Source organism: Grus americana, chromosome 27, assembly GCF_028858705.1.
Source record: "Grus americana isolate bGruAme1 chromosome 27, bGruAme1.mat, whole genome shotgun sequence".
Lineage (NCBI taxonomy): Eukaryota > Metazoa > Chordata > Aves > Gruiformes > Gruidae > Grus > Grus americana.
In genome coordinates this window covers 2450952-2473250 of record NC_072878.1, presented here as the reverse complement: position 1 = coordinate 2473250, position 22299 = coordinate 2450952, and the positions used below count along the sequence as shown (strand labels likewise).

The following is a 22299-nucleotide window of genomic DNA, read 5'->3' as shown; positions in this document are numbered from 1 at the left end:
TTTCTACCCCTCAAAAGAACACTCCCCAGATGTGATGGTGGAAAATAAAAACCACAGACAAAATTCTTCTAAGGAAAGGCTAAGCCTGTCTTCGGCAGCCTGCGCTCTTCTGAGTCATGAGTGCAGAGATTTAATTTTTCCATTAAAGGTGGATTACATCTAACTTCGGTTGTGAACATTGGAGGTGTCACAAACCAGCTCCACGTACCCACTGCAGCTGAGCACAGCTGACTCCTCAGCTCCTCACAACACACTCAGCCAGCAGAAACCAGAGAAAGGAAATGCATTTCAATTGGGGGGTGTTTATATGAGAAATGGAGTGGCTTTGTTCAGAGGAAGATGTCCTAATTGTTCCCTGTCCTTTCATTTTGTTCAACCAGCCCCCATGCCAAGGAACCACAAATGTCCAATGGCAGCTCCATCACTGAGTTCCTCCTCCTGGCATTCGCAGACACACGGGAGCTGCAGCTCTTGCACTTCTGGCTCTTCCTGGGCATCTACCTGGCTGCTCTCCTGGCCAATGGCCTCATCATCACTGCCATAGCCTGCGACCACCACCTCCACACCCCCATGTACTTCTTCCTCCTCAACCTCTCCCTCCTCGACCTGGGCTGCATCTCCACCACAGTGCCCAAAGCCATGGCCAATTCCCTATTAGACATCAGGACCATCTCCTATGCAGGCTGTGCTGCTCAGGTCTTTCTCTTTGTCTTCCTGCTTGGAGCTGAGTACGCCCTTCTCACTGTCATGGCCTACGACCGCTACATTGCCATCTGCCAACCCCTGCACTATGGGACCCTCCTGGGCAGCAGAGCTTGTGTCCACATGGCAGCAGCTGCCTGGGGCAGTGGGTTTCTCGATGCTGTGCTGCACACGGCCAATACATTTTCTATACCACTCTGCCAGGGTAATGCTGTAGACCAATTCTTCTGTGAAATCCCCCAGATCCTCAAGCTCTCCTGCTCAGACACCTACCTCAGGGAAGCTGGGATTCTTATTTTAAGCTGTTTTTTAGGTTTTGGCTGTTTTGTTTTCATTGTGGTGTCCTATGTGCAGATCTTCAGGATTGTGCTGAGGATCCCCTCTGAGCAGGGAAGGCACAAAGCCTTTTCCACGTGCTTCCCTCACCTGGCTGTCGTCTCCCTGTTTGTCACCACTGGCCTATTTGCTCACCTGAAACCCCCCTCCATCTCCTCCCCATCCCTGGACCTGGTGGTGGCAGTTCTGTACTCAGTGGTGCCTCCATCAGTGAACCCCCTCATCTACAGCATGAGGAACCAGGAGCTCAAGGAGGCCCTGAGGAAACTCATCCAATGGACCTTGCACCACCAACAGTAATTTGTCTCCCCTTCTCTGCAGAGTGCCCAGGGTATATTTTATGCCTCTCCTCGGGTTTTGGTTTTTTTCTCTGATAATAATCATTAGAGGTAATTGCCTGGGTTCATAGCACTTCTCTTGAGGCTCTGTCCTATTGTGTCTGATCCTTGAAGAGCCATGTGTCACCTTTTGCCTTCCTAATAGCCTCTCTGCAATAAAAGGGGATCTCCTGAGGGAGGTGCCTGCAGCCTGGGCTCTCCTTGATAGAGTTGTGGCTAAGAACAAGTGTGTTAGCTTTGCATGGCAAGGTTTTGGTAGCGGGGGGCTACAGGGGTGGCTTCTGTGAGAAGCTGCTAGAAGCTCCCCCTGTGTCTGATAGAGCCAATGCCAGCTGGCTCTAAGACAGGCCCACCGCTGGCCAAGGCCAAGCCAATCAGCGCCTCTGGGATAACATATTTAAGAAGAAGAAAAACACTTAGAGAGAGATAGCTTTTGCAGCTGGAGAGAGGAGTGAGAAGATGTAAGAAACTCTGCAGACACCAAGGTCAGTGCAGATGGAGGGGGAGGAGGTGCTCCAGGCGCCAGAGCAGAGATCCCCCTGCAGCCCATGATGAAGACCATGGTGAAGCAGGCTGTCCCCCTGCAGCCCATGGAGGAAGGATGAGGGGGTGTAGAGATTCCACCTGCAGCCCATGGAGGACCCCACGCCGGAGCAGGTGGAGGCACCCGAAGGAGGCTGTGGCCCGTGGGAAGCCCATGCTGGAGCAAGTTCCTGGCCGGACCGGTGCACCCGTGAAGAGGGGAGCCCACGCCAGGGCAGGTTTGCTGGCAGGACTTGTGACCTCGTGGGGGACCCCACGCTGGAGCAGTTTGCTTCTGAAGGTCTGCACCCCGTGAGAGGGACTCCATGTTGGAGCAGGGGAAGGATGAGAGGAGTCCTCCCCCTGAGGATGAAGAAGCAGCAGAAAGATCGTGAGATGAACTGACCGTAACCCCCATTCCCTGTCCCCCTGTGCCGCTGAGGGGGGCAGAGATTGAAGCCGGGAGTGAAGTTGAGCCCAGGAAGATGGGAGGGGTGGGGGGAAGTGTTTTAAGAGTTGATTTTATTTTCTCATTCCTCTACTCTGTTTTGCCTAGTAATAAATTAGATGAATTCCCTCTCTAAGTTTGGTCTGTTTTGCTCGTGACAACAATTAGTGAGTGATCTCTCCCTGTCCTTATCTCGACCCACAAGCATTTTGTTATACCTTTTCTCCCCTGTTTGGTGAATGAGGGGAGTGAGAGAGTGGCCCTGGTGGGCACCTGGCCTCCAGCCAGGGTCAACCCACCACAACAAGCCAGAGGAACTGGACTTCCGAAGTCTCTTCCACCTTGTTTTCTCCTTCTCTTTGGGGAAATAATCTCATGGTATCACTGTTAGACACCAAGCACTTAGCTGAAGGCTCTCGTCTTGGTGTCCAGGGGCATTGGAAATGGTGCACAAGCTCCCAGTCCCCTTCCTCAGGCTGTCACAGGTATGACGGGGCTGATGGCACAGGTCCGTCCCTGTGGAAAGGAATCTGGCGTGGTCAGGAGAGGATGGGGACACTGCAGGTACTGCGGGGTGGGAAGTGAATGGAGACTCAGAAGGTGAAAGACCCTGAGATGAAGTCCCCCCAGGGCAGAGCACTCACTCCAGGTACCCGCAAAGAAAGACTCTGCAGTGCTGTGGGAGTCCGTGAAGATGCAGCAGGCACAGGGCAGGAGAGTGAAGAGATGCAGGAGGTGCCTGAGGAGCCGCAGGGCCAGGACTCTGCTGGTGTCCTGGGGAGCAGGGCTGGCGGGGAGGCAGAGTGGGGCAAAGGCGGTCAGGGCTGGGGATCCCCTGCAGCGTCAATGCAGGAGAGGCCGAGAGGGAGTGGCCTGCGCTGGCACTTGGGGCCAGCTGCAGGCCTGGGGCCGATGGGGAGGCTGAGACCCCCCTCTGCCTCCCAGCAGCTGCTGTGCCCTTCCGAGGGGCTGGGGCTGTGGGCTGAGTGCCCAGAGCTCTGCAGCAGCCCAGACTGCCAGCCCAGACTGGGCTGCTCTGCTGGGCTGTGCTGGGGAGAGGGCAGGGAAGGTGGGGGAGAGCCGGGGAGGGGATGGGCTGGACTGGAAAGTGCCCAGGACAGGAACAGCCTGACGTTATCGGAGCTCTGTGACCATCCAGGGGGAGGACCTGCTCCAGTGGGCCTGTGGAGCAGAGCCTGATCTCCTCGAGAAGGAAGCAAGTCATCACAGGTGCAGGAGAGAGGAGCTGCTCTGTGCCATGTTCCCTGGACACGCTGGGGAAGCTGCCCCAGGGCAAGTGGGAGAAACCGCCCCACGCATCATCCATTTCCCTCGCTGACCATACACCCAGCCCTGGGGAGGGACCTTTGTTGTGGGGCCAGCTCTGTCCTCCTGCTGGGCTCAGTGCCTGTCCTGGGGCACGGCCAGCCCGGTGCCGTCTCTCTTCTGTCCCACACCCTGCAGATCCCACCGCACGGCTGACTGCTGACACCTGCATGGGACACGACTGAGGTTGTGCAGGGGCAGGTACTGGTGGGGGGCTGCCAAATGGAGGGCTGCTGCGGGTGGAGGCATGGAGGGCTGCCACGGGGACTGTGCTGCTGGAGATGTTTCCCCACCCCAAGAACGCACCCTGCTCTATCTAGTGCCTGCACTGCAGGGCCGGGGGGCCATGTTGGGCAGCAGGGCTTGGCCAGCCCAACTGAGGAGGTCTCCTCTTCTTGCCCCACGCTCTTCAGACCACTGTCAGCCTATAGGCATTGCCACACTGCCTCTGCGCTGGCTGCTGGGTGTCTCCATGTGCCCTGCTCTGAGCCCATGCAGGGACCTGCTGTGGGTGTCTCTGCTGGAGCTGGGCACCATGGCCTGCCTGCACAATCCCAGGAGATCCTGGACAGGCTGCCCTTGGCGATGGGCTGTGATGGTCCTCAGCCCACAGCAGGTTCTGAGCACCAGCCCAGGAATGCTTCCCTGGGGATGAGTGCCTCACGCTGTGCTGGCTGCACGTGTGAGCCTCGGGGGATGTCCTCACGCTAATGGTTCTTCTGGGTACAAAAGGGGAACCATCGTCTCCCAAAGTGATTTCAGCTGGGTGGGAGCTGCCAGTGTTGCAGAAAGGCTGGCACACAGAAAGACTATTTGAAAAAGGACAATCATTTCATTGGGCTCTAGTCCAAACCCCTCCTCAGACAGCTCCTGATAGATCAGGTGCTCAGGGCCTTGTCTCAACAAATTTGGAATATCTCCACTGGCTGAGATCCCACCATCTCCCCCGGGCCCTGGCTCCAGTGTTTGGCTCTGAGGGATTTCTCAAAACAGGGCAGCTCTCTCAGCCTCTCCTTGGACATAACGTGCTCCAGGCCCCGACCACCCTTCTGGCCACTGCTGGAAAAATCTCCACTCGGTCAGGGTCGGTCTGGCTGCTGCTGTGGACCAGAGGCTGGATCATGAGCTGTCCTGGTTTCAGCTGAGACACAGTTAATTGTCTTCCCAGTAGCCAGTCTGGGGCTATGTTTGGGATTTGTGCTGGAAACAGTGTTGATAATATGCAGATGTTTTTGTTACACAGAGATGTTTTTGTTCTTGCTGAGCAGGGCTTACACAGTGTCAAGGCCTTTCCTGCTCCCCACACCGCCCCTCCAGTGGGATGGCCGGGGGTGCACAAGAAGTTGGGAGGGGACACAGCCGGGACAGCTGACCCCAACTGACCAAAGGGACATTCCATACCATATGACATCATGCTCAGCTTATAAAGGGCTTGGGGAAGAGGAAGGACAGGGGGGTGATGGCATTTGGAGTGATGGCGTTTGTCTTCCTGAGTCACCGTTACGCGTGATGGAGCCCTGCTTTCCTGGAGATGGCTGAACACCTGCCTGCCAATGGGAAGTGGGGAATGAATTCCTTGCTTTGCTTTCCTTGTGCACACAGCTTTTGCTTTACTTATTGAACTGTCTTTATCTCAGCTCACGGGTTTTCTCACTTTGACTCTGCCGACTCTCTCCCCCATCCCGCTGTGGGGGAGTGAGCAAGCGGCTGTGTGGTGCTCAGTTGCTGGTTGGGGTAAAACTATGACACAAGCTGACCTCATGAGTCGGGGAAATGCATTCACAGGGAACACTCCTACACTGCCCTGATGGCTGAAGGCAACTCCCTGAACTGGAATTGTGTAAACTTACCCGTTGTCTCTCAGCGCATGCCAGAGAAATGGCTTGCAGCCTTGTAAAGCTACGAATAAGTGACAAAATCCAGAACAAATCCACCTCAGTTAACTTCTTGTATAAAATTAGGATCTCTCAGAACAGAAATATGTTGGAGCTGTTCACTGTGGTGGACAAATCGTAGCAAGACTTGGCAAAATATTAAGCTGCAATGGACTTCTCATTTAAACAGAAGGCTGATGGATGAATAGGTAGCATGCCATGTGTGCTCCTTTCTCTCTTAACAGCCCTTCTTGGTATATGCCTGGCAGTCTGCTACACTTGAGAGATAAATAAGATTTTCATTCATTTCTCTTAAATTCCAAAAGGGGGACAGATTCTTTTGGACATAATCACTCTTTCAGTAAAACTCTCCAAGTGCCTTTTTCCTCAGCTTTGAAGTTGGGAGATCCAATTTTCAGTAATACATGCAGGCAACTGAGAAATATCTAGTGTTGACTAAAAGAATTGGATATTAGTAATATCCGATAGATCCAACGGACATTGTCCTTCATGTCACTCGTTATCGCCTCTGTCGGGAGAATGGGGCAGCGAAAGGCAGATGGTGGCCTTCTGCGCACTGGAAAGATCTCAAATGCTAGCAAGCTCTAAAAGCCATTCTTGTTTTGTGCAAACTTTCTCAAGCGCAGGTTGTACAATGCAATAGGGAAAAGATGTAGGAAGTTGCTGTTTTGATTTAGATGTAATGCAAAGCTATTAAACATAGGCTTTCCTTCTGTATTTGTTACGCAAATGTTATCATAAGAAGGGAAATACTAATTATGAATATTTTTACTTGTGACGGGGAAGTTGACAATGCCTATGAACAAGGCAAGGCAAATTAGGTCAAGACCTCGTTACACTTGGAAGTAAACAGCCGTGCTGTGGAACGGCTAGGAGAGGCTATGTGACAATGTGGGTTCTTGGCATTGTCTTTAAGAAAGCAGAAAATGCAGGAAGCGTTAACATTGATTTCACGTACGCTATACGGTCATTCACAGGCAGAGGTAAGCCTGTATTTTCCTCTAGGCTTGTAGGGTTTAATTTTTTTTATTCTCATGGAAGTAGCTTCGCACAGTGAGTTGTGCTTCCCTCTGGTATTAGCTCTCAGCTCTTTCTATAGAGAGCAACAGAGAGAAGATGAGCTTTAAAAACACACTATTTTGACACTTTGTCAAAGGAAGTCCATCTGGAACCAAAAGTGTGTGTGTACTACAGTCATACACCATATACCCTAGGTGAAGTAACAGTTCTGCAGCTCATAGTAAACACACTCACAAAGGAGCTGTGTTTCATGAAGTGGACAGTCCGATGTGAAGCCAGGAGATGTCCATGTACTGCCTGTAGATACGCTTGTCCAAAACGGTTGTCAGTTACTGCACTTTGCAAGTGGGAATTAACTGTATCAGGCTCTAAAAGAAGTTGCTGATGCCTGTTGACAGTATTTTTCCAAAATTACAGTTTGTGTATGATGTCATCCCAGAACTTTGACCGTCTGGGAGTTCTCATGTTGTAATTACACGCAGTTTGCATGTAAACCTTCATCTTCCGTTACTACTTTTGGTAGATGTAGAAATACAGTAATATTGCAAGTGTTGTCAGACGATGCTAGAATAAAGGGGTGTGGGGGTGAGGAGGCGTTTGAAAGCCCCCATAGGTCTTTTCCATCACCTCTTCACTTCTTCCCAAGCTGGCTGCTCTTGTGCCTTTCAGACGGGCACGTGTGCTGTCAGGCTCTTGCCCAGCTATCGCCGTGAAGAACTAAGGAAATCGGGTAACTCTTCTAAAGGGACAAGTGTGTTTGCAGAAAGAGTTCTGAACGGTGGACTCCTTTAAACGTTGGTTTGCACTGAGGAAGAGTTTATCCATGGTACCCGCCTGAGCTGTGCTCACACAACATGAGCAAATGCAGGAAGACCCGACCTTTTTAGCTCGTGCTTTGGCATATGAGAAAAGCCCAGGAAAATGCATCACAACTCTTGCCCGACTTTCAGGCCAGGTGGGGTGACTTCCTCCGACTTGCACTGATATCTGTACTGATGCTTGTCCTGTACAGGACATCCCGTGGCGCTGTGTTTCAAAATTGTGGCAAAAAAAAGAGCTGCAACACTAAATTTCGTATTAGTTTACAGGCAGGCTAATAACCTAAGCATACTAAAGAAAAGCATGAAGATTGAGGCAGCTCATGTGAAAAGAAAACATCTGCACCATTTTTTGCCTGCAGAAACCTGACAGAAAAGAAAGAAGGTATAATAAAAATGTGGCTCGTCTGGCAGTATTTTTTTTGCTTTTGTAATTACTTGAAGGTGTCATTATTTTTTTTAACTGTTGCATCAGCAAACCATGCCAGATGTTAGTCAAAATGCTAGTGGGCTTCAGTGCAAAAAGACTTCTTCCAATGGAAGCTGTCTGAACAGTTCCAGAGACACGGACTCCAGAACTCCACCTATTTCTTCTTTGTTCCAAAAGATCCCCAAACTGGACACTCCTACAGCAGAGATAGAAAGCTTAGCACCATAACCTTGGAACTGTGAAGCAGCTGCTTCTAACTGACTCACAAGGTGAGTGAGGTCGAGGATCTCTTGTTGGAATCTCTGTGGATCAGAAGCATGTGGAGGGCTCTAATGGCTTCAGGAACAAAAGGAACCCTGGATGGGGTGCTGGCACATCTTGTCTAGACGGAGCTTTTGCAAGGAAAGGTTGCACCAGAGAATCCCTGAGGTCCCTTCCAACCTGGTATTCAATGATTCTGTGATTCTGTCAATCCCCATCTTTATTCCTCCTGCTCCCCCTTCCCCTGCACATCGCTCACGGGTTCACACAGCCCTATCGATTCCCGCATCCCTCCCAGGCCAGGGTCCCCCTGGGTCACACTCTTGCAGAGCCCAGGCTGACCTTCCTGGAAGTGGTGCCTGTGCTTTCTCCATGGCCCACCAATTACTGTGAGCAGCGAGGCTGGGTTCTTCTCCTTGGCTCCATGTTTGCTCTGTCACGCCTGTGCCTTGGTAAATTTTGGGTTCTGGCTTCCGCTTTTTCTTTTTTTCTTCCAAAAAAAAGGAAACCCTTTTTTGGTTTCCCAGCTGACAGCTCCTGCCCCAACCCTACAGCCCAGGGACAGGCCACAGGATGATGCTGCCCATCAGCCCTGCTTGCGATCCGCTGCCCTGGAGACTCTCAGGTCCCCCCAGCCCCCTGGGAAATATTCCCCTGCAGGCGACCCTGCTGAAGACATGAAATCATAGAGAATCATTGAGATTGGAAAAGACCCTTTCAGATCATCACATGCAGGGAAAAATGTGACAAAAAATGCAGGGTGAGGGAACAATTCCTAATGTAAAAGTTGGTAATTCAGTGCCTGCCTGGAGAGACAAAACCACAGCCGAGAGATAATGAACACAAAGTCCCACAAAGCTGGGCCACACATGGTGAGGCACAGGGAGAGGTCCATCCAGTGTCTGGAGCCCATGACCTGCCTTCCTGGTCTGTGATGGGGGGTGCCCCCAACAAGGGTGTGGGGCTGGGGGTCCAGGAAGGCACATGGGCCCAGCGTGGGGCTCTGAAATCTCCTGTGAAGCCAGGAGGGCTGAGTCCATGGGGCAGGGAATCACCACCCCTCCCAGAGCGGGGAGCTCCAGGCTGCCTCTCCGTGCTCCTCTCCTGCCCTGACACCCCGTTGTGTGATGTGGGGGATGGTGCTCACTGGAGCCCTGGTAAGAACCTGTTTCCCGCTGTGCCTCCAAAGCACCGCGTGCCCCAAGGGCTGTCACCGTCTGCCCCTTGCCTCTCCCAGCCTCCTGGGGGGACACTCCAGTTTGCCCTAATCTGCCCTTATCTGGGGGCCACGTGGTGGGTGGGAAGGGGATCTCCTTTACAGAGACACCCCAGGCATCCGGGCTCCCTCAGCCGCTCTGCTCATGGCAGTGGTGCAGCCAGAGAGGACCCGGGGCACTGGCAGAGGAGAGGGGACATGGACAGGGACACACACCCCCCCCAGAGCATAGCTTTGCTGAAGGGGTTTATTGATCATTAGAGGGAAATGGCCCAGGGCTCCCAGGGGGTAGGGGGGGGTCATCCAGGGATGATCTTCTCCTCCTGCCTCTGGAGGGGGACAGGACAGGGCTGTCACCACCAGTTCCAGTCCTGAAAGGCAGAGCCCAGAATGTGCCTGTAACAGACTCCCACCGTGACACCTGCCTTGGTGGCCTCCCCCCCCGATTCTTACCCAGACACACTCAACCCTATCACCACCATTGTCAAGCTCTACATAGTCAAAGCACTCCCTAACGTACAGGGCTACCCCACTGTCTCCTCATACATCAGTGGTTTAGACCTCAAAGCCTCCCTAAATCACTGGTTTAGACCCCAAAAGCTCCCTTAGTGGCTGTTTTTCAGCCCAGAAGTTTCTGAGGTGGATGTTTCTCACACTAAAAGCTCCCCAAGTGGGTGTGTCTGAGACAAGGGCTAACACCCTAAATGGGTGTTTCTGAGCTCAAAATTGCCCTACATGGGTGTGTCTGAGACCAAAAGCTCCCTAAATGGTTACTTCTCATCACAAAGAAACTTGCTAAATTACTGGGGTTGAGCTCAAAAGCTCCTTAAATTTATGCTTCTGAGCAACCAAGCACCCTATGTTAGTGTTTCTGAGACCCAGAGCTCCCCATATATGAGGTTTGACCACCAAAACTCCTTAAATGGATGTGTCTGAGCCACAACACTCCCTAAATCAAAGTTTTGGATCTCGAAAGCTACCAAAACACTGTTTCAGAGCCCCAAAGCTCCCTAAATAAGTGTTTTCGAGGCCCAAAAGCTCCCTAAGTGAGTGTTGCTCAGCCCAAGAGCTCCCTAAATCCCTGCTTCTGAGACCCAAAGCTGCCAAAATATCTGTTTTTAGAGCCCAAAGCTCCCTTAATTCCTGGGTTAAGCCCCACAGATCCCTCAATTGCTGTTGTGACTCCCAAAAGCGCCTTGTATTGTTTTTTCGGAGCCCAAGAGCTCCTCACTTGGGTTTTTTCTGAGCTCAAAATCGCCTTACATGTGTCTGAGTGCAAAAGCTCCCAAAATGGGTGTGTCTGGACCCCCAAAAATCCCTAAATTCTTGGATTTCAGCCCCAAAGCTCCCTAAGTGGGTATTCCTCAGCCCAAAGCTACCTCAGCTGTGGTTTTGGATCCCAAAAGCTGCCAAACTGAGTGCTTCTGACCCCAAAGCTCCCTGAACGGGTTTTCTGAAGCCCAAAACCTCACGAAATTGCAGTTTCTGAGCCCAGGAGTTACCTAAATCAGTGCTTCAGACTGCAAAATGGCTTCAAGTGGCAGTTTCTCAGCCCCACAGCTCCCTAAGTGGCTGGCTGTTCCTGACCCAAAAAAACCTCTACATGGGTGTTTCTGAGTACTAAAGTTCAATGAATGGCTTCTTTGAACCCCAAAACCTCCCTAAATTGCTGTTTCTGAGCCAAAAAAATCCCTAAATGAGTGTTTCTCAGGAAAAAAAGCTCCCTAAAGAAGTCGGTTTAGTCCTAATCTCCCCGAATTGCTGTTTCTGAGCCCAAAGCTCCCTAAATTGTGAAGCCCAAAAGCTCACTAAATTGCTCTTTCTGAGCCCCAAAGCTCTCTAAATTGGTGTTTTGGATCCCGAAAGCTCCCAAACTGTGTCTTCCAGACACAAAAAGCTTCCTAAATCAGTGGTTTAGAAACCAAAAGCTCCCTAAGTGGCCATTTCTCAGCCCAAAAGCTCCGTAAAGCAATGGTTTAGATCCCAGAAGCTCCCGAAATCAGTGGCTTAGACCCCAAAAGCTCCCTTAGTGGCTGTCTCTCAGCCCAGAAGTTCCCTAAGTGGCTGTTTCTCAGGCTACGAGCTCCCTAAGTGGGTGTGTGTATGCCCAATAGCTCACTAAATTTCTGTTTCTGACCCAAAAAATCTCTACATGGGTGTTTCTGATCCCACAGCTCCATGAAGGGGTCCTCTGAAGCCCAAAGGCTAAATAAATTCCCATTTCTGAGCCCATTTGCTACCTAAAACACTGTTAATGACTGCAAAATCACTTTAAATGGCAGATTCTCCGCCCCAAAGCTCCTTATGTGGCAGTTTCTCAGCCCCAAACTGCCTAAGTGGCTGTTTCTCAGCCCAAAAACTCCACAAATCAGTGGTTTAGACCCCAAAAGCTCCCTAAGTGGCTGTTTTTCAGCCCAAAACATTCCTAAGTTTCTGTTTCTCAGCCTAACGGCTCCCTGCGTGGCGCTGTCCGGGCCCAAAATCTCCCTAAATAGGTGTGTGTGAACCCAAAATCTCCCTACAAGGCTGTGTCTGATCCCACAGCTCCATGAATGTCTTCTTTGAATCCCTAAACCTCACTAATTTGCTGTTTGTGAGCCCAAAAAATCCCTACATGGGTGTTTGTGAGCTGCAAGGCTCTGGGGCAGCCCGGGCCTCTCCTCACGGAGCTGCCCTGCGCCTGCTGCCCCCCGTGCTGCCACAGACCCCGGGGCTGGGTCCCGCTGATGGAGGGGGGTGATTTTGGGCAGGAAGAGCTGCCTGTCATGATCCTGTAGCTTTCTGGGGGTTTAGTTCGGGCACCTTCAGAGCAAGAAAGTCCAACGCCAGAAGCTTCTGTCCAGGCCCTTCCCAGAGGAGTCAGGCCGCCCTGGGAAGGGCCCTGTCGGGGCACAGGCCTTGTCCTGCTGCGCTCACCCAACCCAGCCCGCCGGCCATGGCATCTCGCCCCCTGACCGCAGCTACACCTCAGCCAGCCAGGACACTGTGCCGGTGCAGACACAGCCTTCAGGAAGGGCCATTTCACCTGGAGCTGTTCTCTCAGCTCTGCCCTCCCTCGGTCCGCTCCTGGGGGCTGGGCCCGCTCAGGGAGGGAGGGGAGGCAGAGGACATGACAGGAGGGGAGGGGACAGGAGGGAGCTGCCCTGGATTTGCTCTGCCTTGGCAAGTCTTTCCCAAAATGCGGGTCTGCCTGCACTCCAGCCACAGCCCTGGGCGCCAGGAGCTGCGTGACGGGAGCCGCTGGTGTCGGACGGGCCGGCACCTGGCAGGAGACAGGGCTCTGCCCCCGGTCACACCGCCCGTGCTGAGCCCAGCACCCAGGGCCTTCCTCAGGCCTCGCCTTCCCCCGGGCGGTGAGGAGGAGAGACTGTTTCCTCTCTGCTGTGCTGTATTTCCAGCACACATCTGCTGACTTGAAGTCCCCCACGAGAAGAAGGGCTAGCGAGCGTGAGACTTCTCCCAGCAGCTTACAGAATATGTCAGCCAACTCTTCATCGTGCTTGGGTGGTCTATAACAGGCTCCCACTGTGATACCTGCCTTGGTGGCCTCCCCCCAATTCTTACCCTAAATCATGGTTTTGAAGACCAAAAGCTTACTAAATCACTGTTTTAGATCCTGAAAGCTCCCAAACTGTGTTTTCCAGACCCCAAAAGCTTCCTTAATCAGTGGTTTAGAAACCAAAAGCTCCCTAAGTGGCTGTTTATCAGCCCAGAAGATTCCTAAGTGGATGTTTCTAAGCCCAAAATCACCCTAAATGGGTGTGTCTGACACCAAAAGCTCCCTAAATGGTTAAGTCTCTTCACAAAAAATTGCTAAATTTCTGGTTTTGACCTCAAAAGCTCCCTAAATTTATGCTTCTGAGCAACAAGGCCCCTATGTAAGTGTGTCTTACTTAGGTGATCTATATCAGACTCCCACCGTGACACCTACCTTGGTGGCCTCCCCCCCGATTCTTACCCAGACACACTCAACCCTATCACCACCATCGTCAAGCTCTACATAGTCAAAGCACTCCCTAACATACAGGGCTACCCCACTGTCTCCTCATACATCAGTGGTTTAGACCCCAAAACCTCCCTAAATCACTGGTTTAGACCCCAAAAGCTCCCTTAGGGGCTGTTTCTCAGCCCAGAAGTTTCTGAAGTGGATGTTTTTCACACTAAAAGCTCCCCAAGTGGGTGTGTCTGAGTGAAAAAGCTCCCTAAATGGGTGTTTCGGAGCCCAAAATCACCCTAAATGGGTGCCTCTGAGACCAAAGGCTCCCTAAATGGTTATTTCTGATTACAAAAAAATTGCTAGAAGCTCCTTAAATTTATGCTTCTGAGCAACAAAGTGCCTGATGTTGTGTTTCGGAGCCCCAGAGCTCCCTAAAAAGAAGATCAGGATGCCAACACCTCCCAAACTCAGTGTTTAGGACCCCAAAGCTCTCTGAATGGGTTTTCTGAAGCCCAAAAGCTCACGAAATTGCTGTTTCTGAGCCCAGGAGCTGCCTAAATCAGTGCTTCAGAATGCAAAATAGCTTGAAGTGGCAGTTTCTCGGCCCCACAGCTCCCTAAGTGGCTGTTTCTCAGCCCAAAAGCTCCCTGGGCTCCAAAAATCTCCCAAAATAGCTGCATGTGAGCCCAAAATCTCCCTAAATGGTTATGTCTGATCACAAAAACCATGCTGAATTACTGGCTTTAAGCCCCAAAGCTCCCTAAGTGGGTATTGCTGAGCCCAAAGTTACCTAAACTGCGCTATTGAATCCCCCTGCTTCTACAGTACTTTTGGGGTAACGTTTGTGCTCCCGTATCCACCATAAAGTCGAGTGACTCTGCTTTCAGGGCCTTAAGGGAGAGTAAAAGGTTGTTATTCTTTAAGGAGAGCCAGTCTTGGTTTAGGGACCCTGCTGGCTCCTGTATGGTCCCTGCCACACCTTTCCCTGCTCCTGATGTTGTCCATCCATTTTTCTCAGTTCCTGTCTCAGGGGACTGTAAGGACACTGTTCCTGCGGCTTAAGCAGCCCCTCCTTTCCCGCTCTTTCCTTGCTTTTCTGCTGGACTATCGCTGCTAATTGAGCATAGGGTACCCCATCGATTTGGTGTTGGGGCACCCCCAATTTTAAGGCTTATTGAAACAGTTCTTTACGAGACACTTGCCCAGAGCCCCGACGTGTTTTCATTTGTTGGGTGCTTCCCTGCAAAAATCCTCCAACTTTGAGTAAGGTAACAGCACATGTTAACAGGTCTGCCCGTGAACTTACTCAAGGAGGACCTCAAAAAGGCAGCATTACAGTTTTTAGCTCTGAGGGAGTTTCTCGCAAAAGTTGATTTACACCCTTATCGCTCGGAGCTGTCAGCCACGGCTCAGGGAATCTCCCTGTCTGGGGAAGACGCAGACACCAGCAGCCAATTTTTCTGAACAGATGCTTGCCGTGCCTCCCCACCCCACTCTTCCCACACCTTGTTTTGTCTCCTTGTGGCCACCAGCTGGTTCCCAAGGCTGGGCCTGGCCACAGGAGGGAGCAGAGGTGGGGTCTCTCACGGGGTGGAACTCTGCTCTCCTGGAAGCCAGGGCTGTGCTCTTGGCTTTTTGCCCTGCTCCCTCCCCTCCCCATCCTCAACTCTACCACCTCAGGGTCACTGCAGCCAAGGCTGCCGCTGCCTTTCAAATCCCCAACCACTTCTTCCTTGTTCACCAGTGCCAGGCCCAGCAGAGCACCTCCCCTCCTTCTTTCCTCCACCACCCCTGCCAGGAAATGTGCACTAGAAATCTCCTGGATCGCTCCATCCCTGCTGGATTTGTCCTTCCAGCAGGCACCAGAGTGGTTCAGGTCCCCCACGAGGACCAGAGCTGTGAACAGGAGGCTTCTCTCACTGGTTCTTTCTGTGCTGGTTTCCCGGGGAGAGCGCGAGCACCACCTGCATCGTCCTGCCTGTGTGTTGGGATGTGCACGTGTTCGCACTGTGGGGTGTGCGTGGACTTTATTCCCTCCTGCCCCTGCGAGCAGTTCTGGGATCACACGTGGGGTGTGTGTGTGCAATCCCTTTAGATGGATCCATCACCAGGCACAGACCAGCCGGTCCAGATGGGAACAGCTCCAGACCTCTTTATTTTGTCTTTAGAGGTGGATCTTGGCAGCTGAGAAGCCTCCAAGCGCCTTCACTAACAGCCACCGCTCCCGGCACCTTCCCCTCTGCTGCGGTACCAGCATCTAGTGCTAGGGAGGAAGAAAGAAAAGCAAATGATTGTATGGACGGAGAGAAGGCAGAGAAATCCTGCAGGCGTAGCTCAGGCCACCCATGATGGCATCTGCTTGCAATGAAGCTTCAAGGTGTCACTTCAGTGGGAGAGGCCCCTGATGCCCAAGCCCAGGAGAAGGTCCCAGGTGCAGCTGGTCAGCCTGGGGCTGAGTCAGGTGGAGCTGAGACCTTGGGTGTCCCATACAGGTGTCCCCCCTCGGGGCAAGGTGTCTTGGGGCAGGACTCTGCAAGGGAAGGACGTGCTCTCTGTTTGGAAAGGGGAGAGCCAGCCATCAGAGGGATCCCTCTGTCTTCAGACAGGACTTTTACATCCCACATGGAAAGCCAATTCTGGGTGCCCAGGCAGTGCCCCTTGGGTGTCAGGGAGGTCCAGCCCAAACCCACCCTCCAAAACCCGCTTCTGCCACACGAGGGCTGTCAGAGAAATGCCCTCTTTCCCCCCAGGGCTGCCCTCCGTGGAGGGATGGGCCCTGCAGCCGGAGGAAGCACCGTGCCTTTTTGGAGATAGTTACCAGGGGAGCTGCCTCTGCCGCTCTTGACGCCGCCTGTTGTTCTCAGCGACGTGCCTGAAAATGTTCCTCCGCGCTTGGTGCGGCTCCAGCCTGTTGAGGACCTGGACCGCTCGTGGGGAAAGGTGGCTGCAACAACAGGGAAACATCGTCCCTCAGCCTCCGTCCTACGCAAGCCCTGGATGCAGGGATGGGGGACCTGGACATCTCTGCGGGGTCATGGCTGCTCAACTGCCCCAGGCTGTGTCCAGAGCCAGCGCACACTTACTCAGGCTGGAGTCTCTTCAGCTGGGCTGCTGCTGCCATCTCCTCTGCTGGGAGAGGGTTTTCTGCCTTCCTCCACCTCTCGTTGACCTCCTTTCTCCTGGGCTGGGCCGGAGGGTGGGGAATCCAAGGGCCTCCAGTGCCGAGTGCCTGCCAAGGAGGAGATGCTCTCAGCAAACCAGACGGCAGACAGAGGTGCCGTTCCCCAGAGGACCTCTTGAAAGGAGCCTGCAGCAGGACCTGGGAGCCGGCAGACTAAGCACCACGTGCCCGTCACCACGGCTGATGGCTGCTTTTGCCCCTCGGATCCTGCTGCCCATCTCTCCCCCACGGGGATGAGCAGGCAAACCCCTGCCCTGCAGCTGGGTGTCAGTCCTGCTCCAACCCCCTGGAGACCCCCGACACAGAGGGTCGCTGCTGCTCTCAGCGGTGTCAATCACTGCCCGTACCTGGGGTGGCTGGCGATCCTCCCCTGCAGCCCAGGCTTCCCACGCCGCCCATTCTGCCTTCGCTTGCTGTCGTCGCTCTTGCCACCGCGTCTTCACTTGCTCCCACTCTGCAGACAGCTGCCAGACCTCCTGGAGGGGATGGAAACGCAGCAGCAGGCAGGATTAGTCTCAGCTCCTGCAGCAGCTTCCTTCGGCTCTGACCCGTGGTGGTGCCCCTTGCCTCAGCCGGTCGGTTGGCAGCGCTTTGCCCCTACCAGGTCAGGGGCCGTGGAGTCACGCCAACGCATGGCGAGCACGGCTGAGTGACCAAAGACCTCCACTGCCAACCGCCTAGGAAGGACTTGGACATTTTCCATAGCCCCTGGCCAGAATAAAGTGTTTCATGGCAACCTTAGTCTGGAGAAGAGGAGGCTGAGGGGAGACCTGATCGCTCTCTACAACTACCTCAAAGGAAGTTGTAGTGAGGTGGGTGTTGGTCTCCTCTCCCAAGTAACTAGCGAGAGGACGAGAGGAAATGGCTTCAAGGTGTGTCAGGGCAGGATTAGATTGGACATTAGGAAAAATTTCTTCACCCAAAGAGTGGTCAGGCATTGGAACAGGCTGCCCAGAGAGGTGGTGGAGTCCCCATCCCTGGACGTGTTCAAAAAACGTGTAGACGTGGCACTTTGGGACATGGTTTAGTGGACATGGTGGTGTTGGGTTGACGGTTGGACTTGATGATCTTAGAGGTCTTTTCCAACCTTAATGATTCTATGAGTCTATGAACCCCCGGGGCAATAACAGGCGAGAAGGGTGTGTAGCACCTTCCTTTTTGTGAAGAAGATCTGAAGGGGGTGACAGACAGGTTACAAGGAACGCACGCCAAGGGATCCTTTCAGATCGGCTCTCTGCACAAAGAGGCTTTAGCCGAGTCTCAGCGGCACGGTAGTTACAGCAAGGCACAGCACGTACCTGCAGCGCTCTCTTGCAGCCTTCGGAGGACGGGATTGCAGCGGTGGGCCTGGCTGGAGGAAATGGCTCCTGCCTGCCTGCCTCCTTCGTCTTGGGGGAGCTGCCTGGACATGGCGGGAGCACGCTGCAAAGAGACACCAGGAGGAGTCGGCACGAGCACGGGGCAATTTGGTCTCCCACTTTCATCAGGTATCAAAGCTCCCCAGGCTGGCAGAAGAAGCGGGGGAGGTGGGGCCATTTCCCATGGCAAGGGGGAGCCTTTCCTGAGCCCCATCGGACGGATGGGAGAGGACTGCACCTCAGGTCTGTTGTGGGGGCAAGCAAAGCGATGTGGGGAGCACTCAACGTCCGCCACCTTCCCCACTACGGGGCCTGCGATGGGGCAAAGAAGCTCATACAAAGCATGGGGCCTGTGCCAGGGACCTTCCCGAGTCCCTACAGCCAGGGTCCAAACGGGATGTCTCTCCTACATGGGTGAAAGGACCCCTTTCATCTCTTCCCACAAGGGTCTCACCTGGCAGAAGTCTTCTTCTCCATGTCTGGCTGCCTGGTGCCTGGCCCCTGGCTTGGCAGTACGGGCAGGGAGAGCTTCACGCGCCTCTGCAGCAGCTTGTCAGGACACCCCTGGGAAGCTGGGAAAGAAGGAAGCTCTTCAGAGCAGCCCCGTGGGGAGTGCGTTTTAACGGGGCTGCGGTCACCCAGTGTGGGGCAGGGCCCACCTGGACAGCGGGACCTGTTCCCGTACCTCTGCTGATCCTGTGCTTTCCTGCAGCCTTCTTGTGCCAGGTGGAGAACGCCTTGGCCACCGATCTGCTGATCACAAGGAACTCAAACCTGGAAAGCAAATGGGGACACAGGCTTGAAGAAGGGTGACCCCTGCCCTCTGCAGCTCCCCAGCACTAATCCTCCTGACTGTCGTGCGAGGCACGGCATCCCTTTTCCTTGGTGGCCGTGCACAGGTTTTCTTGGCAATCTGCCCCCAACACCAGAAAATGTAGCTTAAGGTCCTCTCCGTGTGCAGCTGGTTCTCTCTGATGGCAATGACGGCAGGCTGGGCGTGAGAAACGCGATCACGATGCCCGGTCGGTCCAGGAGAACACACGCGTAGCCCCAGATCAGCGTTATTTAACCAGAAACCAGTCGCTTCAGGACTTTGGTTGGTCGAGGGCTGCAGAGGAAAGGCACTCACCTCGGGAACGCTTGGGCAGGCGCAGCCTGCATCCCCCGAGCGGTGGTTGCTCCACCGGAGACCTCTGCACCTGGCATCCACAGCCTCTGCAAAGTGACACGGAGCTGTCAGAAGGTTTCCAAGGCAGTTCTCTTTTGGCTCCCAAAGGAAGCAGACCTGTCTCCCGCTCCAAAAGAAAGCCACTTCTCCAAACCAGTCTTCCAAATCCTCCATGAGCGTTAGCCCTTGCTCTGCTCTGGAGAAGCTGCACGGCAAACGCTGAGACTGCTCAATAACAGTGCCGGGCTTTTTGCAGGGCAAGGACACAGAAACTCAGAAGAAACTTTCTTTGCTAATGGAGAAGTCAGCGGGGGCGAGCGTGGGGAAAGGTGTTTGACTGGCCTGCCATGTCCAGGCTGGCCGAGGGTGATTGGCTTGCTCGCCCTTCAATAAGCTCCCAAAGAACGGAAGCAGCCCTCAAAACCTGAGCAACTTACCGTGCGAAGCAGCGCAATCCGGCTGGCCTTCCTCTCCAGCCCTGTGACACAGTTGTAATAAAACCGCATGCACAGGACGTCGTCTTTGCAGGACAGAATGCCAATGTCCTTGAAGGCGAAGGCGAGGCGCCGCCCGTTCTGCAGTTGGAACGAGTACAAGCGTACGGTCTCTCGCACGCACTCTGCCACCACGTGCTGCGGGAAGCAGGTGGCTCGCGACAGCCACTTGTAGTTCAGCGGCTGGATCTTGACATTGCCTGCGAGGAGGAGGAACATCGTCACTGCCACAGCAGGCCAAATTTCCATGTAAGATTCGTAACGACATGCCAGGGAAACGGTCGTTTATAAAACAGCTCTCGGGGAGTGGTTTGTTTTGGGGGAGCTCAAGCTGTCCCCCGACCTTTGGAGGCCATTCCCGACATCTCCCAGCCCTTGCCAAAGAGCAGAGAGCACACATCCTCCCCCGGACGTGGAGGGGGAAAGTGGAGGGTGGCCACTGCCTTCTCACCAGGGATAACCACTGTAGGGAACACCAGCTCCTCCAGATGCAACGCATCGATGTCCGGCTGGAAGACTGGTCTTCGAACCTCATATGCCTCCTCTTTGCCCTGGAGTTGCTCTCGGAGCACAGCGAAGGTCCCAAGTCCTGTGAGCAGGACACCCTGCCCAGGAAAAAAGACCAAAGGCTGATGAGTGAGTACTGCAGAGATGGGTAAAGTGAAAACTTTGCAACAGGCCCATGTTCTCCATTTGTTTTCTTCCCCTCCTCAAAATACTTGCTCACATCCCTTGGCCAGAGAAAATCCCAGACATTTCCAGCCCAGGGAATACACCTGGGACTGATTCCCAGCCGTTACCCTTGGTATGCACCCAGCATAATCCCCTGTCTCTCTGCTTGGTCTCTCCACTCTGACCACAGGGAAGAGTGAAGCCCCATCGTGCACTGAATACTTCCTCAGACTAGGTCCAGACTTGATTTTTCTCCTGGTTGACCAAGCAGCAGCTGTGGGTACACGAGGCCGTCTCGGTGTGCGGCCACGATGCTCAGGGAGGGATCGCTCCCCAGCGCCCAGGCTGTCCAGGACAAAGAGAGACCAAGAGGCCAACCCACCTTGTCCAGCTTCATCTGTGTCAGGATGTACGCGGACACAGCATCCCAGATAGCCACAACCTCTGGAAAGCAAGGGAAAGAGGGGTCAGGCTCCAGGCCAGCCAGCTCAGTCTCTCGGCAAGGGGGCTGTGCCCCCATTTCACACTGCCCGCCTTACTCTGCTCCCGGGGCAGGGCTGGAGCAGAAATGGGGACGTGGGACGGGCTCCGGATCAGGGCTGTGGCCACCTAACCCCCAGAAAGGGATGACACCCCAGAGCCCAGGATGTGATCTGCCAGCCTGGCAGCACAAGAGGCTCCAGAGGGAAGGAACAGAGGTTCTCCCAGAGGAGACTAGTTCAAAGTCAAGGGCTGATTTACAGCAGAGGCATTTCCAGCTGCCTCACGAGAGCCCTGTGGGAGCTGAAGGACACCCCAGCCCCTGGGATGCAGGACCCCTTTTCATCCCAGAGCCAGAACCCCAAGAGGTACCAGCTCCCAGGAAAAGCTGGCCCTGGGTGGCCCCCCTCGCCAGGGGACCAAGCCATGCCCATGGGAGCCTGGGGGCTGCAGGCAGCCGGGAGTTCTGGTTGCTACATTGTCCCCCGAGCCCTGTGGGACCCTCGGGCAGGGTTCTTGTGGCAGCCCCCAGCCCTGTCCAGCCACCCCCCGCAGCTTTTGACAGCGGACAGCCCCAGCGCAACCCTTGGGGAAGGAGCTCCCAAACCCCTTACCCTTGGTGGAGAGCTGCAGGAGCATGGGGAACGAGCTGCTCAGCTCCAAGCTGACGGCCACGGTGCAGCAGCCCTCCATCACGCTGGCTGCTTGCCCTCAGCTCAGGGAAAGGGATGCTCTTCGCAGCTCCTCTCCCAAAACTCCTCTCTGACGTGCCTCCGCTCTGCCTGTCAGCGAGGGTCCCCCAGCACAGCCCCGCTGCCTCCTGACCCTGCTCCTGGCTGTGGAGCAGCTCCGAAGGGCAGCAGTGGAGAGCCCCTGAGCAGTGCCCAGCAGCTCCCAGGCCTCGCCGGGAAATGCCAGCACCCACGTGGCGCTGGGGAGACCTCCCTGTGATGTGGGGCATCCCCCTGTGACATCAGCCCGCATCATTTGAAGGTGCATTATGACATCAGGCAGGAGACAGCACAGCTGGGGAGAGAGGAGAGAGATTTCGACTCTTGTCCTGGGAAACATTCAACCCTTTCTCCCCAGTCCTGTTCCAAAATCCCCGTCTGCCCCCTGCACCAACATGTCTCTGCTGCTGGGAGCCCATCCGGGCAGGTGGGGGTTGGGGGCTGGCTGCAGTCGGGCAGTGACAAGAGATGGGATCAAAGGCCTGTGGGATGCAACAGCCCCTCCAGTGTGCCCAAACTCTCCTCTCTGCTGCGTGCCACTGGCGTGCCAGGAGGAGGATGGGCTTTATTGCACGGGTTGTGGCAGGGATGGAGTTAAATTTCTCCATAGCAGCCCATACGGTGCCGTGTGTTGGATCTGTGACCAAAAGAGTCCTGATAACACACCGATGGTTTAGCTGTCGCTGAGCAGTGCTTACACAGCGTCAAGGCCTTCTCTGTTTCTCACCCTGCCCCGCCAGCGAGTAGGCTGGGGGTGGGCAAGGAGTTGGGAGGGGACACAGCTGGGACATCTGACCCCATCTGACCAAAGCGATATTCCAGACCACATGACGTCATGCTCAGCAAAAAAGCTGTGGGGAAGAAGGAGGAAAGGGGGGACGTTTGGAAGATGGCTTCTGTCTTCCCAAGCAACTGTTACTCCTGATGAAGCCCTGTTTTCCTGCCCAGGGCTAAACCCCTGCCTGC

The 22299-nt window shown here is 54.2% G+C and overlaps 2 protein-coding genes across 2 annotated transcripts; one reads left to right on the top strand and one right to left on the bottom strand.

Moving 5' to 3' along the window:
• Window positions 1–402: 402 nt before the first annotated feature.
• Window positions 403–1338, top strand: LOC129196913 (olfactory receptor 14A16-like). Its single transcript, XM_054804882.1, has one exon. It carries the CDS (start codon window positions 403–405, stop codon window positions 1336–1338), a length of 936 nt encoding a protein of 311 aa, XP_054660857.1.
• A 14112-nt stretch (window positions 1339–15450) lies between these two features.
• Window positions 15451–21295, bottom strand: LOC129196912 (uncharacterized). Its single transcript, XM_054804880.1, has 12 exons — window positions 21217–21295; window positions 20505–20566; window positions 19902–20055; window positions 19394–19650; window positions 18918–19003; window positions 18474–18562; window positions 18243–18360; window positions 17729–17852; window positions 16778–16906; window positions 16333–16478; window positions 16068–16193; window positions 15451–15512 (listed from the first exon to the last, which is right to left on the bottom strand). The coding sequence occupies exons 1-12, from the start codon at window positions 21293–21295 to the stop codon at window positions 15458–15460; spliced, it is 1425 nt and encodes a 474-aa protein (XP_054660855.1). The 3' UTR covers window positions 15451–15457.
• Window positions 21296–22299: the final 1004 nt, after the last annotated feature.

Coding starts and splice junctions, on each gene's coding strand:
- LOC129196913 (XM_054804882.1), top strand. CDS start 403: ATGTCCAATGGCAGCTCCATCACTGAGTTCCTCCTCCTGGCATTCGCA.
- LOC129196912 (XM_054804880.1), bottom strand. CDS start 21,295: ATGGAGGGCTGCTGCACCGTGGCCGTCAGCTTGGAGCTGAGCAGCTCG. Junction 18,361..18,473: donor AAAGCACAGGATCAGCAGAG/GTACGGGAACAG, acceptor CTTCTTTCCCAG/CTTCCCAGGGGTGTCCTGAC. Junction 16,479..16,777: donor AGGATCGCCAGCCACCCCAG/GTACGGGCAGTG, acceptor CCTCCTTGGCAG/GCACTCGGCACTGGAGGCCC.